Source organism: Rhodamnia argentea, chromosome 7 (genome assembly GCF_020921035.1).
Source record: "Rhodamnia argentea isolate NSW1041297 chromosome 7, ASM2092103v1, whole genome shotgun sequence".
In the NCBI taxonomy this organism is placed as follows: Eukaryota; Viridiplantae; Streptophyta; class Magnoliopsida; order Myrtales; family Myrtaceae; genus Rhodamnia; species Rhodamnia argentea.
Genome location: NC_063156.1, coordinates 412,044 through 428,592, shown reverse-complemented (window position 1 = coordinate 428,592; position 16,549 = coordinate 412,044). Strand labels below are relative to the sequence as shown.

The window sequence follows — 16,549 nt, the reverse complement described above, 5'->3', positions numbered from 1 at the left end:
CACCAGTGACCCAAAAAATGACTATTAGGTTTCCTTCTATCTTTTTTTAGAGAATCAAAATTGATTTATTTTTTTAATTAACTTATTTATTTAAAAAATAAAAATAAAAATTAGTCGGTCCGAGCGATTCGGTTCCATCATAGAATCGAGAACCGGACCGCCCGAACACCGGTTCCACTTTGAGGAATCGGGGACCGAACCGATGACCTCGAGAACCAGACCAAACCCGTCGGTCCAGTGCGGTCCTAGCGGTTTCCTATTCGGGTGGTCCACTTTGCTCACCCCTATTCTTATACCCAATTTTGTATGGTTGGATAGAAGAGATCGTAAGAGAAAGGAAATGAAGATATAGGCAATTTTGTTTCTCCTTTGAAGATACATTTATTCCTTAGGAGTGGACCTACCACCACCAGACTAGTTCCTTAGTGGCTGTGCGAGGCTTGACCCTCACCCGAGGCCGGCGAGGCGCAATTCAATTTCACCGGCCCTCACTTGTGGCTAGACCTACGACAGGAGGAGGAGAAAGAAGGGGGAAAAGGTAAGAAAAGAAAGAAAGAAAAAATCAATCTAATTTGCTTGGTATTCTGATAAATTGGAAGAATAAAATTATTTACATCAGTACTAACCATGTCGCATAGTACGATTAACGTTGACTAGACGGTTACATAAGCGGTTTGGACGGAATGACTAAATTGACAAATCGTCAAAAGGTTCATGATCGGATTGGCACAATTAAAAGGTTTAGCATTGAGTTTGATTTTCTAGACAATTTTCACAAGGGAAATACATGCCCCTCTCCGTAATCTAATTTGTTACATTTACGAAACAAGAACCAATTTTCAGAGTCTCTTTGCATAGGGTCAAACATGAAAGCAGAGGCGTTGGGAGGTGTTTAACTGCCTTCAACGGACAAAGCCCACCCTCCACCGACTCCAACCAACTCTCTGATTCCTAGATTTTCTTCCCTTACATTTGAGCCGTATCGGGCATTCCCTCGTATTTTTTCTAATTCGTTCTTCAATTACATAAACAAACTCCTAATCTTTTTTACAACTAATTATCACCCAATTGACCTTATCATATACTTGTTATCTTTTGAAAAAGAGAATAGATGGCCAGTTTGAAAACATCACGCATGTTTTGTCAAAGCTTGTTCACAAGAATCGATTTAAGACACTACTCTTTCTTAAAATATGTCAGAAATATCTCACATCGATTGTGGAAGAGGGTGGTGGTCGGTTTATGAGTGTGAGGAAAAACCTCATCGTTTGAGCTAATTTTCGAGATGAGAGAAACCTAAGACCGCTTAAAGAAAACTAGCTCATCTCACATGGAAGGAATATAAGTAGTTAGTACTAATTTCTTCAAACACGGGAACTTATACTAATAATTATCTTGCTGATTATTAGGCAATTAAAACTGCGCTGATGTGAATATTTGGGTACTCCATCCCATTAAAGTAAGTATTGAATTCTCAACCCGGGACAAGTTAGCTCAACACTTTCTTTAGAAGTTAGGTAATCTAATCGTATCAGTAGGCCATGCACACTCCCACATATATATCATCAAGATCAAACCCAGCTGCTCCAATCTCTTTCTTACTCCGTGTGGGGTGGTCGATCCTCGAACTCGAAATGGCAAAGCTGCTTCCGATTTGCATCGTCCTCATCCTCGGCGCCGTAGCTTCGACGTGCAAGGCCACCACTTACACGGTAGGGGACTCCTCCGGCTGGGATATTAGTACCGATCTCAACACTTGGGCCAAGGACAAGACCTTCGCCGTTGGCGACGTTTTATGTAAGTTTCTCATGCTAAATATCGCCCCGTGAAGTAGTCATAATTTCTATGCAATTGCACAGATCACGATCCCGTTCCATGTCTCTACCGACACTTTAGTAGATGGAAGTAGTCGATACTTTGTAAATCACAATCTTCATGAGTAAAAACCAAGGCGTATATCACAAGATTTAGCATTTGGAACATAAATGTCGTGAAAACCATGGAGGTTTAACCGTGAAAGGTTCTCTTTGTGTGCTTGCCATATCGTTGGTGAAGCGTTTCAGTACCAATCGTCGGAGACCGTGGAAGAAGTGAGCAAAGAGAGCTACGACAACTGTAGCACAACCAACGCTCTCCAAACATACTCGAACGGCAACACGTCCGTCCCGCTCACCAGATCCGGCGCGTGGTACTTCATTTCCGGTAACCGGTTATATTGCCTTGGAGGGATGAAGCTCCAGGTCGACGTGGTGCAGGCCGCTTCGCCCGGCGGCGCACCGCAAGCGGCTCCCGGGCCGGGTGCTCTGACCAAACCCGGTTCAAAGAGCAACACCCCATCTACTTCTTCTTCTTCAGATGGGCTTGTCCATGGTCGAAGTCATAAGGTGGTCTCGGGTTTGATAGGCCTTGTAGCCACTGTCCTGTGGGTGGCCCATGTATGATTGTTTTATCATTTACGAAATCAAATACGTTCATGTATTCAGAGAAGTACTTGTTTGTCTTATTTGAGGGTATTGTTGTTTCTGTTTTTTTTTTTTCCTCATTTTATGGGATGGAGTTTTTTTTTTTTTTTGGTCGAAATTTTATAGGACGGAATTATTGAAACATTATTTATGCACTCAAAATGACAAAATTGCGTGCTTTTTACTGCAGCTTGTGTGATAATCACCTAAGATCTTAGGAAGTTCGGAAAAATTATCAAAAACATCCTAAATTAAATATTACAAAATTGATCGAATAAATTAAAATGACACAGATATAAAAAAATTTAAAGCTCAATTAATATAATTACAATAAATTAAAAACTCTTTTTTTTAGTAATTTCCCTACAAAGTCTCGATCTAAACAGTAAACACCATCTTCTTGCTCTAAAAAGAGGCTACCCAGTGGGCACATCCTATGAAGTACTGTGTGTTGGTGTCGAACACGTGTCGCGTATCGAACACATCCGGATTCGCGGTCAACGAGGCGAATACGCCGGCGACACGCGAGTTGGCAAAGGAGGTGGAGGAGAGGTGGTGCGCGAGGTCGAAGAAGGCGAGGTAGGCGTCGGGGACGGCGGAGCGCTGAGAATCCACCGTCGGCGGATGTTCGCTTCACGAATATAAGCGCTAGTGTTTGCCAACCACCAGCAGATTAGATGTATGCTTCACTCGTCGGAAGTAGAAAATGAGCCGGAGCCGTCGATGGGCTCTTGAAGGGGACGGCGAAGGCAGCTTCGTTCTTGAAATTTCTAAGAAAATGGGAGGGGCAGGTCATTCTCGAGAGAGAGCAAAATTTGGGAGAGAAGAAACTAGGGATTGAAAAGGGAAAATTCTAAAAAAAGGACATCAAGCATCCTTATTTTCTCAAATAAGGATATGAAATAAATCTTATTTTAAATAAGGGCATGAATAGCCCCGATTGTGTCAAAAGGGCCTAAAGTGCATATTGTTTCAAGTAAAGGCCTAAAGTGATTATATTAATCTCAAAAAAGGGCTCGAGTCATTTTAGCTTGGAATATTTTGGTCATTTACTATTTTATTTTTTCTTTTTCTTTTTCTGTTTTTAAAAAAAATTTAAAAATTTAAAAAAAGGAAGAACACAGGCGGGGGATTTATTTGAGAAAATGAGGGTAATTAGGTCTTTGTCTTGAAAATTTTCCGGATTGAAAATGAGAAGAGGAAGCTTTGGCTCGAGAGGCGAAGAGGGAGGCGGAGAGGAGAGAGGCAACGGGTCGCGTTGCGTCACGTCAGTGAAGAGTCGCGTCAGTGAAGAGGGAGAGGGCAGGAGGAAGAGACGGTGTGTCAGAAACATTTCATTAATGGAGGGATGGAAAATTAATGGAGAGAGAGACAGAGAGAGAAGCCTGTCCGTTCAAAATTCTTGACAGTGGGACCCGTTTACTCCTTTTTTTTATTTTTATTTTTTTACTCTCTTTGTTTCATGAATTATTGAAATGAAGTTGGAATCAAATATAATTGAATTTGTAAATTCCAAAATAATGAATGATACGGTAAATAAATTAATTTATCATGTTTATATAAAAATATATCTATTTACATTTCGAAAATGCAACATCCCAAAGTATTTCTAGATCTATTTTGGGCTGAGGTCCTAAAGAGGTATTTGGAGATGCAATTGCATATCTTTAAAGTTGAGCAAAAAACAGATCACAAGCCATTTGTATTTGACAAAAGAACTTTAGGGCACCAAAACCTATTTGTAATGCTGGAACAAATGGAGCCTTGGTTGTGCATGTGAAAGTGTAACTCTCATTACCCGGATCCGGATCCCCTACCATAATAAAGGTAGGGGTGAGACATTGAGGGATCCGGGCCGTCCATTTCAAAATGGACGGTCCAAATTTATCCACATCACCTTTTATAAGAGAGGAAAAAAAATTTATGAAAAATTTCAAAATTTTAAAAAAAGTGGTGTGAATCAATTTGGACCATTCATTTTTTATTTGGACAGTCCGGATTAATCATGTCACCCGGGATCCAATTGCCCCATTACCCAGCCTCCGTTCAAAGAGCCGCAGGAGCAATTTCTTTTTCAAGCTCTCTGCTCTTTTAACTCCCCCTTCTTTTTAACGTTTTCCTCTCGGTGTCCCCCCCCAAAAATCCTCTCAGTTCAGTGAACGTTCGTCCCCTTCGGTGGTGTGCTCACAAGTTTTCTGGGTGTCAAGCCCTCTGTCCTCACAAGTTCCCATGAAAAAGCCCTCCATGAGCGCTGTCTTCCCTTTCCTTTTGTAGCCTGGAGGCCTGTTGCCTGTCGGGATTAGCAGGGCCATCCCAACTTCCTGTCTCCTCGAAGGGAAAGTCCGACGACCAGCCCAAAAAATGGCGTTGGTCTCCTCTGCCTTCTCGGTCAAAACCTCCCTGGAGCTCTCCCATGTTTCCATTTCGTAACCTGGGGCACAGCCGGAGGATCAAATTCAAAGGACCTCCTGACGTATATGGATATGGTCCGGCGTCTTACGTCGATGCCTATTCTGTCCTATTCTTACGAAGGGAGATGACGCCGCCTCTTTTTCTTTTTTCTTCTTTTTTGTTTTCCTCCCTTAAAACTAGCCAAGAGACCCCCGACTCCTCTTTTCACAGCTGCGTCCTCTTTAGGCCAGCTCATACTTTTTGTCTTGACATGCCTAGAGTACGTTTTTTTTATGGATTGTAAATGAAAACTCCAAAATGAGTCTAAAATATCTTTAAATTAGGTCAAACATTCGAATGTGCCCGAATTGTGAAATTAATTCGACCAAAAAGAAATTAAAAAAAATCTCTAAATCAAATGTCATAACTGAATCAAAATAAGAAAATAACTACAAAAGGTTCAATTTTTTTTGTTCGATTAAGGCGTGAAATCTCACGAGCTTGAGAAAACTATGACCCCAATCAAAATTTTTTTTATTCGAATTAGTGAATATTTTTTTACTATTTTTCTGACCACATTTAGCATTTTTCTCAAATTTTGACTATTTTCAAATTAAAATAAATTCCAAAAATTCTATAAAAAAATATGGAAAATATTTTGAATTTTATGAATTTTTCTTGATCTTCAATTAATTTTTCAAAATAAAAAATAATTAAAAATCAAATGTCAACGTCTACGCGTACAACCGACTATTGAATTGGTACTCCTTGATAGTATGGAGCCGTCATAGTGGCCCAGTGAAGCTGCGGTGGTTGTATTACATTATATAAATTTTAATTTAAACGCTTGCAAAAAGGTCGACAAAGACATTCAATTAGACATATCCGAATTATCATTTTACTTTTTATTTTTTAGTTTTATCTCTACATATTCACCTTTTTGGGTCGAATACATAGTCACTCGAGTCCTTGTGATCAATTACGTCCATTGATAGATTTTGTTACGTCCGCGATGTGATATTCTCGAATTTTCTTTTTTCATGTAGTTGCATTTCAAAATCTTTCCATTTTGATGTATATATGTCAAGTGATGAAAAATGCTTGATCTCGATATATATGGATTAAGCTTCGCAAGCGTCTATAAAATAAGAACCATATATTAGTGATAAGATATACATTTCTCGAACAAACAACCGAGATTAATGTCTTGAATTTAAATGCGATTTAACAATACGAAATTAAAATTCGAAATCCATTTCATAATTAAAGGGCGGCTCGCAACTCGTTTACATTTAATCCAAAATCAAAGCCCAAATTCATTTCATGATTTGGGGATACTTGACCCCGTCCATAAGGCGACCCTTGATCTTCCTCACTAACTTGACGAGCCAGTTCATGGAGCCATTCATTTTAGGGAAAATTTCAAATAAGGGCCTCGAGTGCCGTCATTTTCTCAATTAAGGACTTGAAATGAACTTTGTTTTTAAATAAGAGCATGAAGTGCCCTCATTGTTTCAAATAAGGGTATAAAAGTAGATATTATTTCAAATAAATGCCCAAAATGACCATATCAGTTTTAAAAAAGGATCGCTCACCAATTGATTAGGCGTATTTTCGTCATTTTTTTCTTTATTATTTCCTTTTTCTATTTTCTTAAAAAAAAAAAACACGGGCACAAAGTCAATTCCCTTCGGCCGGTGGGGCGGTAGAGGTCGGCGACCCCGCCAAGCTAAAGCGAGGGCCTTTGGCGCTTGCCACAGTCGAGAGATGGCCATCCCTCTCCTAGATCTAGAGGCAAGGGTCGTTGCCCTTGGCCGGACCTTAGGCGAGATATATGGTATTGTAAATAGAACAGATTAAATGAGTCGATTTGAAACGAATTATTTATGACTGGGCCCAATTTCACTTTTTTGACGAAGAAATTATTCAGTGGTTAGAATTCATCACGTCATCGCCTTACGTGGCGAGCGGATCCACATAAAATGCGACACTTGTCTTAAGACATGTCTAATTGGAAAATAAAAAATGAAAATGAAAGGGTTTCTTTTTTCTCTTTTCTGGTTTGACAGACTGAAAATGAAACATGCTTAAGTTGAAAAATTGCGCTTAAACTTCTCTCTCCTCTTTTCAATTTTGAGCGGCTTCTTTACTGAAAAACAACCAAAACACCCTACCCTCTCTCTTTCTTCGGTCCATCCCACCCCCTCCGCCTCTCCAGAGAGCCCCGTTGGTCACTCCGAGCTCCGATATGCCTCTGGCACCGCCTTCCCCAAGAGTCCTGCCGGTCGTAGCTTATGGTTCCCACAACCTCCAAGTCTAGTCCTGCTGGTCGTGGCTCTCTAGATCTCGATCTTGTAATCCACGATCTTCGCGTGTTGGGATGCATTATCACCTGCTAGCTCCGATAGCTTGCGATTTCGTGCTAGATCCGTTGCTTCGTTCTTGATTCTGTCATAGCTCGTTGTGTCGGTTGAGCTATTTCTGCGAGAGGGTTTACGTCCTCACGATGATTCTATTTTGCCATTGTGATCTTGTTGTAAGGAGATTTGGGATTTTACAAGGTTAGCTTCCATGGAGCGTCATCATTTCCTTCTACATGTGATGAGTTTCTATTAATCCCCTAGTCAACATTTAGTGGTAAAAATCATACCAGAGCTCAACCACGAGTTATGAATCTAGGCGATGCCTATGAAATGATCAATTTAGCGCCCTTACGACCTCTTATTGGCATGCAACAACACCTTACTAGCAAAAATGTCGATTGTGTTTAAGTACAACACCTCGCTACGTACCAAACATTGAGAAAGGGCTTAATTTCTGCTCATTCAAAATTGCAAATAATGCCACAATAGATGAAACAAAAAAGAGGAAGCATATTTAAAGGGCAACTACATATGCCAAAAGTTCATTGCGAAAACTAAATCCTTCGAAATTACATGATTACGTCTCAAAACAATCATAACAATTAAGCATAAGCTGGTGCTACGTCTTGCCTTGGTGCGGCTTCCGTAGCTGCATCACCACCAGCTCCATAAATCAGCAAATAAGCCAAAAAAAAATTCCATCACCAAGCTCAAAAAATAACATTATTTTCAAGGACAATCAGATAATTAAGAGCCAAGCTCGTTAAATTATTCTAAACCACTCTTGAACCAGTGAGGGACGTTGCGGATCGCCAGTTTCACTTTCAAGCTTTCGCACTCCAGTTATCTAAAAACAATGATTAAATACAATTCAATGTGAGACGAGGAGATTTGCACTTGCACTATGCTATCGCAAGAACGAGAGCACTTAATTTTTTACTAAAGAACGAGAACCGAAGAACGATAGCACTTAAGTTTACTTTCTAAAATTGCCGTCTTCTCATCCAGACCTCAAAGCTTCATCGAGTATATTTTCAAGCCCCTCAACTCTGCAAGTAACGAAAATAGAGGTTGTGTCAGCATTAACGACTTTCGATCCGAAAAGCGGGGAAAAGAAAATAATCGAAACTTTAGTGGTTACCAATCTTAATCCATATTGGATTCTTGCGTACATTTATGCCTTAGTAGATTTGAGATCACGACTCACGAGGTGCGGTTGTGGCCATCGACGATGCCGTCTGGGGAGCTCAAATGCCCGGAGAATGATGGCATAAAACTTAAAAGAGAGGTGGGAGGCGAGACGAGCAGACAAATATTACAGGGGGAAAGAGAGAAAGGAGAGAGAGGCGGAGAAGGGGAGCTAAGCCTAAGGGTCTTTAGAATAGTCGGAGGCGCAATGACTAAGACAAAGTGAAATGAAATTATTTGGTTTTGACGAAATTTGGTAGTGAATTTGTCATGACTGTACCGATTTAAGATTAATTATGATTAAAAATTAATTTGAGATAAATTTATTAAAATTTTATCACTCCGGAGTTCTTTACGGTAAAAAAATATGTCATGAATTTGTTACATATTTACCGATTTGAAGTTTTTGATGGTATTAATCCCGCGTTTTAAATTTTTAATGAACCGACTTATCCCAAATTACGAACCCGCGTTTTGTTATTCCACACTAGCTTCCCAAAACGCAGGCCGTTTTGGCCCCTGTTCGCAGCTTCAGCAGCTTTACGTCTAGTCTACTCATTTCATTTTGTTGTTCCGAGGCGGTTTTCAAAAAACACACACACACACACACTCTCTCTCTCTCTCTCTCTCTTCTTCCTCTTCTTCTCCTTCTTCGTCGTTCAGAACGGGCTTTCCTCTCGTTCTTCGCTCCCGTCTCGAGGCTTTACATCAGGTTCTCTTCTTCTTCTTCTTCTTCTTCCTCTTCGCCTTCCTCTACGTCACTCTTTGACTCAGCCTTTCTCTCTTCTTGCTCGCGCCATTACTACTTCACTTCTTCTATAGTTGAACTCATGTATCGTGTAAACCTAGGGATCTTTTCTTTCTCCTCGTTTTCGGTTTCCGGCTTCATGCTTCGCGCATCTTGCATTGTCGCTTTCTAGCCTTCTGTTCCCCCTACTCTGCTGTTCGCTTCTGATAATTTTCTGTTTTGCACGGTTCTTGCCGGTCCTGATAGCGACCAGAGTGCTTCGCTTTTCGTGACCTGCGGCTTCAGAAATGGGAGATAGGAGGTTTCACTCCCTGGGAAAGCGACTGAGAGTTGACAGCCCCGGAGGATGTCGTAAACCAGACGAACGCACCGAGTCCGCAGAGAATGGAGGAGGCAAAGGTGGCTGTTCATCCAAGAGTCGTTTGGACGGAGCCGGTGCTTCTTACTCCAAACCGGACGATGAAGCCGCGGTCGCCGTTCCAGTGCGCTCGAAGACGCGTCCTACTGAGGTAAATTCTGCCAAAGTGCCCTACGTTGATGCTTGCGGTGGTGTTGGGAGGAGAGACTTGAGAACTTCTGCTGCTCAAGGCAAGGAAGGTGTTAGTGATCAGATGAAGGTGAAGGAGGCGGTTCGCGCGTTTCACAAGATTTTTGAAGAGGTTAAAGGTGCGCGGAAGTCAAAGCATGTGTTTGAAAAAGACTCTGGAATTTCAGTTTTTAGCGAGGCTTTGGAGCGAATGAAAATGTCAAAGAAGTGTGTTAATCCTGGGAAATTGCGAGGCCCTGTGCCTGGTGTTGAAATAGGGCAGGAGTTCTGTTGTAGGGCCGAGCTGGTTGTGACTGGCGTTCACGGTCAAATTGTGAAAGGCATAGATTGGGTATCGAAGGACGGGAAACCTTATGCCACGAGTATTGTTGAGTCTGGCCAATACTCAAATTGCATGAAGTCCAAAGATGAGGTAATTTACTGTGGCGAAGGTGGAAACCGTGTATTCGGGGGAAGGGGTTGCCTCAAGGATCAAAAGCTTAGTGGGGGTAATCTTGCCCTGAGGAATAGCATGCATTCCAATCATCCCGTGCGCTTTGTTCGCAGATATAAGCTTACGAAGTGTGGTTCTGGCCCTAGGCATGCCAACCACGAGAGACTTTCTAACTGCAAGTATGTTTACCAAGGTATATTCTACGTGCGACGGTATTGGATAGAAAGAGGGCCTTTCGGAAAGCTGATGTACATGTTCAGATTGACCAGAGACTTGACGAGAAATAGCCATGATGGGACTTCGAATGTTTCAAGAGCTCTTGAACGTGTTTGTGTGGATGATATATCTCGAGGGAGAGAAAAGGTACCGATTCGAGTTTCCGGTGCAGTTGGTAAGGATGGACCTTCGCCTTTTAATTACATTGTTGATATCATCTATCCAGAGCAAAAGGATCTGTCTCCTCCAATCGGTTGCAATTGCGAGGAAGGATGTCATTCCATGATATGTTCTTGTGCAATAAAGAATGGAAGGGAATTGCCATACAAACAGGATGGAAGAATTTCCAAGTTTAAGCCCCTTGTTTATGAGTGTGGCCCATACTGTTCTTGCTCGCACTCTTGCATAAACAGAGCGAGCCAAAGCGGCATCAAGTTTGACCTAGAGATATTTCAAACTCGAGGAAAGGGGTGGGGCGTTAGATCACGGTCACACATCCCGTTAGGAAGTTTTGTCTGCGAGTACATTGGCAAAGTACTTCCAGATGTGTTAGCCTCGCCGGAGTTCAACAAACACCAGTACTTCTTTAATATCGGGGTTGTTGGTGCCACCCATGAGGAGAATGGTGAGTACTTTACTATTGATGCCAAGGCAAATGGAAACATTGGGAGGTTTATCAACCACAGTTGCTCTCCAAATCTGTATGCACAAAATGTGCTCTATGATCACGACGACAAGAGCATGCCTCACATAAAGTTTTTTGCTTCGAAAGACATACTGCCATTAACAGAGTTGACTTTTGATTACACAGTTAGCCATGTTCGTTGTGCTGATGTCCTGCAAAGGATGAAATGTTACTGTAATACTGTAGCATGTAAAGAAAAGCGTCCCAATGAAGAACGAAGTCGTTAGAGGTCATGCTGGAATATACATTTCCCTTTTTGACATTGCTATATGGAATCTAGTGTTTGTTTTCTGACTTCATCAGTTGTAAATTTGTTGGAGAACAGTCGGTAATATCAGCAATCATGCTGGAATATTGACTTTGTCTTGATGGATCTATTTCACAGAAAGTTGCATGACACTCTGCTTCCCAGAGCTGATGAAGGATTGTACAAATGGTTTTAAAGTTACTCAACTTTAGCTATGCATGTTTATCTGGCGGTTGTTTCTTTACCTGCAAAGGATAAGAGAGAGGTATTGACAAAGTTTTATTTATAGAATTGCAGGGAGGGAGAATTATCTTTTGGCTGTTTAAAGCTTAAGTTTCTTACCCTTCTTTTGCGTGGCTCTCACTTTTGATCCAAAATTTTTTTTCCCTTGGAAGGGCTGTGCTGCTGCAAAATCATGCTTCTAATCTACTTTTTATCATATCTTGGCTTAGTCATGGTTACAATTTTTGGAAAAGCAAAAAACTATGATCCATCTCTCTTTGCTCCGCACCATCCAGATTTTGCAAGCAATTTCAACAAAACTGTGCATTTTCAATTTTTAAAATTGGTCAGGAGAGAAGTTTTATCCGCATGGATCTCATTGTGAAGATAGTTGGCTTTCTAATATGAAGGCTTCAGATATGCCTGGACAAGGTTGAAGTGCTCGACATCAGCAGCAGTGATGGTAATTAGTTGGTTTATTTTACTGAAGCTGATTCGATCTGAATAGATACACATATTGAGCTTGACGAGACCACAGCTTTTAATAGGAATGTGGTGATGAGGTATGCTAATGGGCTCTGACAGCGTGCTCCTTTACAGTTTTGACCAATATGTTTTACCCCTCATCTATGTTATCAAGTCGTTGACCTTTTTAGACCCAGGGACGTACCTGTGAATCGAATAATGGTTATGCCCAAGGATCGTTTGGGACCAGGCTAGGCTTGGCTTGGCTATTTTGTTGAAGTTGTTCATGCATTCCCATGTGGAAGCTGAAGGCTCATGGCTCAGAAGCGCAACAACACGTCTTTGTTATGTTTGCTTTGTCATTGCTTGTTATTGTTTTGGCATTTGTTATTGCTGGAGAGCGGATATTTCAGCGTAGTAGTTGCTCGTTCCTTTGTTTTTATCTTTACTGATCCAATCAAAATATTGGGATTGGACTCACGATTCAGAAGCGATTGAATCTCATGGTTGTGTTTAGATCAAATGCTCTATGATGACCGAGAGATTTTGCAGTATACTCGGTTCCAAATGTAGCTGGAGCATGGTAGGGTCAATTTGTACGATCATGTGTAAGCTGTGTTTCTCTTTTGGTGTATCGAGTGAATTTAATGATTTGAGATGGATGTATCTGTTTATGGAGTCGTTAGTCTCATTGACCACAGTTTTATTTAATTTTCTTTACTTTAAGGGTGTGAGGAATGCCTCTTTCCATGGGATTCCTTATTGAAATTCTATCCTTCCAAAAACAAAGGAGACTTGATGTTGGTTTTGCTTGGAAGTTGAGGACACAGATTATTTGGACCGGAACTGACCGACCGACCGACTTTTGTTTGGTTACGGCTATTGGGCTGCTCTCAGTTAATATGTGCGGGCATGTGATCCAGAACATACATTGCTAATTCTGGTAGTATTAGTAGTATAAAAGATGGACATTGGTACTATCCTGCTGACATTATTCTGCCCATATATACCTATATCTCAGGCTGAAAACATCATCTCGTACATGGGGACTCTGTATTTTCTATAGAAGGTAAGCTCTTTCGTAAGCTTAATATGGCCTGCCATATTAACCAAGGTGGTCTCTGTCTCTAGAGTAGGATGGGGAGTGACTGCCGGAGCCGGATTCACCAGAACTGCTGCTCCAGCTGCCTGATCCACCACCTCCAGATCTGCCAGAGCCGCTTCCAAACCCGTAGCCTCCGCCGCGAGCACCTCCACCCGAACCATACCCGAACCCAGATCCTGATCCTGTCCCCGAGCCAGAACCATACCCGAATCCCTTGCCGAATCCAGTAGGCGAGCGGCCAGACCCCGAACCGAAGCCCCAGCCACTCCCGGGGCTTGAACCCCAGCCCCAGTTGTAGTCCCAGTTGGGGCCGTGGCCTGAGCCAGTGGCACCTGTTGGGCTCTCGGTTCCGCCGGCCTGGCCCGTGGACATGTCAGCCGCGGCTAACGTCCTCGCAGAACTCACCGACGATGAGAAGGCTATTGCCAAGAGCACGGCGAAGAGAAGGAACTGTGACATAGTTGAGGGGGCAAATGCAATTCCAGATTTGTGCTTATCTTGGATGGGAGCGAGTTTTATATAGAGCGGAAAAAGGCGGTTAGTGGCGTGTGACCTGTGAGATATATAGGGGCATGTAACCGAGTGCTGCATTTTTGTGGGTTGATGTTGATAGGAACGCCCGTGACTTGACACTTAGAAAAATTTAAATGGTGGGATACAATACTTGTCGGGATCTCAGATAAGTGTGCCCACAAACATTTGGGGCTTTCAATGACGCCGTGCACTGCACGCACCACCGCCTCTCAACTTAAAGAATTGACATCCATTTGATTGCTGCCCATTTCAGTTCGAGTCTTGCCTTTTGATTTTTCGTTTTTTCTTAATTTGCTCGTGTCCTACGGCTAATGAGTTCGAACGTTGAACGTCTATGTTATCTCTTCTGCTTCAAGATGAAAGTTATTCCCACCAAATTGGTACTTCACCGTCTTCAGCTTGAGGGCATTCGCTTTTTTGCGCTCACGTCGATTAAGAATGATGTCATGTCTAGGTTGCCATCACCAAATACAATGTCATGTTTGAGCTGACCTCACGGTCGAAGAATGGAAAACGTGTGAATTTGGCAAGTAGTACACGTTCCATCGTTGTTACCACCAAAGCAAATAATCTCCCATTGAAGCTTAGTTTATGCAATGAGCAGCGGACTCTATTCTTTTTATTCAGGTGGGGATTTCTGCTGTTCTAAGGAGTTGTAAAGTAGCAATATGGCAAAATTTACTTGGATATTTATTTTCCAGAACTTGGCCTGAAATTGATTCCGGAAGAAGTGGCCCTTTGCATTTATGAAAAGAATATGTGCCTCTATGTCGGCATAGAAACTAAAGTAACAAGGAACGAAAGATTTCCGTTGAATATATAGATTTTACCAGTTTTGTTTCCATTCGAGTTTACATACATTTGTATTTTCACAATCGAGTGTCCGTATTTCAGATCGAAGTTTTATTGGAGTACTTTCTTATTTCTTGCGAGAAGAACTGGGATCATAACGCGAACATTCAATTTTCAGTGCGCCGTGAGAAATATCTTGGGAGAAATGGAGGAATGGTCCACCCTCCACTCCTTGTGGTGCTTAATTTCCCACCGGCCGACCCACCAACACACGTGGCGACGTCGGCCTGCACACCGAACAGCGAATTCCAATCCGGTCAAGCAACATGATTTTTGGATGCCAGTCATAAAAATGTCATAACTGAAGATCAGAAACTTTGATCAGCTTATTGCTTGCTTATTCCCATCGCTTAGATCTTAACACGGAACAAAATGGAAGTTGACTTACTGCTGCACGTATTAACGTGTAAAGTTTCCACCCATTTCTGCAACAGCAAGAGACTTGTCCAAGAGGACATCTGAGAAGTTAAAAAGAGTAGATGGACCACATGATGTCTGCAAAGAAATCTACACAAAGATGGTTAAGAGTGACCCCAAATTTAAAGAACCCCCAGACTTATTGATGTCCACGCCACTGGCCAGACCTCACATGCCCGAAAGGCATTTTCATTGGAAAAGCATGCTCAGTTGAAGCCAACAATGCATTTGATTCCCAAGCTCTTCACAACCCCAGAATTCAATCTCTGTAGGGCTCATCCAGTTGCATCATTCTCGTATCTTTTTCTGCATTCTGCACTCGCAATTTCGGAACTCTGTGCAGTCTTTGCTGGACTCACGTACTGTATCCAAATGCATCACAGGCAGTGCCCAAGCATGAAGCACGTCCCCATCACAAGGCAATCCGCAAGCTCCAAAACAGTAAATAAACAGACTGGAGAAAGCTCAAAACAGCTAAAGAGTCGTATAAGATTCTACAGCAGCAGAGTGACAGTCCTGACAAAGAATTTTGATACCAACTTAAGGAAATTCATATTTGTGAAGTCAGCCTGGCCATCTCAGAAAAGTGTCCTTAAGCTATACTTAAGCTATATTGAATCAAGCTTTACGAAAGGGCGAGAACGATAAACGAGTTGAAAAAACAGAAAAGTGTCCTCAAGCGATCAAACCAAAATATAGAGAGCCTCGGAAAGTCGATGACATAATCATACGTATAGTCAGGCAATGTAGGCAAGACTGTAAGAAGATCATCACAGGCCTCCACTAACACAAAAACAGAAATCAAACAAAACGGGATTGTCCATATCAAGACAGGACACCAAAGAAAACCAACCAAAGCCAACGTAGAAAGAGAATTCGGTGCTACAAAAGAAAAAGACTTTAGCGACTCTATAGAGGAAAAAAAGCAAGGGATTTAAACCAAGCTGTAGCTCATAGTTTCTTAAGCCAATCAAACCAAAGCATTATATCTTAGCCAAGAGGCCTCAGAAAAGTCAATGACATAATCATAGATATAGTCAGGCAATGTAGGCAAGACTATAAGAAGATCATCACTGGCCTCCGCCTGACATGATAAACAAAACTAGATTATCCCCCACGCTTTTCAAGCAATCGCAGTATTCCGCAATTGAAATAGCATCTGAATCCTCCGTGTAGCGACGACTGGATCGAGAGAGCTTCGCCGATCGCCGCGCTTGGCGAAAGAAGTGATAGTAAAGAGCAGCCGCTGCAGGGGAAGAGACGATCGCTAGGGTTCATCGTCTCCGCAATCGCATCGCCGGAACGGGGAGCACATTTCCAACGGCTTGTTCTTTTGGGTTTGGGCTTGGGCTTCCCGGCCCAACATTTGACATCGAGAAGCCCGTGTGAGATAGAAACAAACCAAAAGGTGAAAAATGAGGTGAGGAGCTTGTCATCTTTAAAATAGATAAAATAAATAAAAAGGGTCCATGACCCAAATATGCGAGATAGGCATGTGTTACAAAGGCCGCACGATAAGGACGGGTAAAATAAAAAAAGTCATAAATCTACTATACTCTTACCAATTTAACCCTAAACTTTTTAATTATATCAATTGAACCCTAAATATTTTCACATTTTGCCCAAAAATCTTTTTTTCTTCCCTTTTATTTGTTCAAAGGGCCGGCAGCTGGC

The 16,549-nt window shown here is 41.9% G+C and overlaps 3 protein-coding genes and 2 non-coding genes across 5 annotated transcripts; 2 read left to right on the top strand and 3 right to left on the bottom strand.

Annotated features, from left to right (window-relative positions):
• Positions 1 to 1,509: 1,509 nt before the first annotated feature.
• On the top strand, positions 1,510 to 2,527 carry LOC115745242 (blue copper protein). Its single transcript, XM_030680691.2, has 2 exons — positions 1,510 to 1,797; positions 2,056 to 2,527. The coding sequence occupies exons 1-2, from the start codon at positions 1,542 to 1,544 to the stop codon at positions 2,439 to 2,441; spliced, it is 642 nt and encodes a 213-aa protein (XP_030536551.1). The 5' UTR covers positions 1,510 to 1,541; the 3' UTR covers positions 2,442 to 2,527.
• Positions 2,528 to 9,439: 6,912 nt separating this feature from the next.
• LOC115740694 (histone-lysine N-methyltransferase, H3 lysine-9 specific SUVH5-like) lies at positions 9,440 to 11,260 on the top strand. The gene has a single exon (XM_030674257.1). The coding sequence runs from the start codon at positions 9,440 to 9,442 to the stop codon at positions 11,258 to 11,260; it is 1,821 nt and encodes a 606-aa protein (XP_030530117.1).
• A 1,622-nt stretch (positions 11,261 to 12,882) lies between these two features.
• LOC115743110 (putative glycine-rich cell wall structural protein 1) lies at positions 12,883 to 13,678 on the bottom strand. The gene has a single exon (XM_030677744.2). It carries the CDS (start codon positions 13,661 to 13,663, stop codon positions 13,073 to 13,075), a length of 591 nt encoding a protein of 196 aa, XP_030533604.2. The 5' UTR covers positions 13,664 to 13,678; the 3' UTR covers positions 12,883 to 13,072.
• A 1,895-nt stretch (positions 13,679 to 15,573) lies between these two features.
• On the bottom strand, positions 15,574 to 15,657 carry LOC115746225. Its single transcript, XR_004016004.1, has one exon. It is a non-coding gene; the product is annotated as a small nucleolar RNA SNORD34 (small nucleolar RNA).
• Positions 15,658 to 15,872: 215 nt separating this feature from the next.
• On the bottom strand, positions 15,873 to 15,957 carry LOC115746218. The gene has a single exon (XR_004016003.1). It is a non-coding gene; the product is annotated as a small nucleolar RNA SNORD34 (small nucleolar RNA).
• Between the last annotated feature and the right edge of the window lie 592 nt (positions 15,958 to 16,549).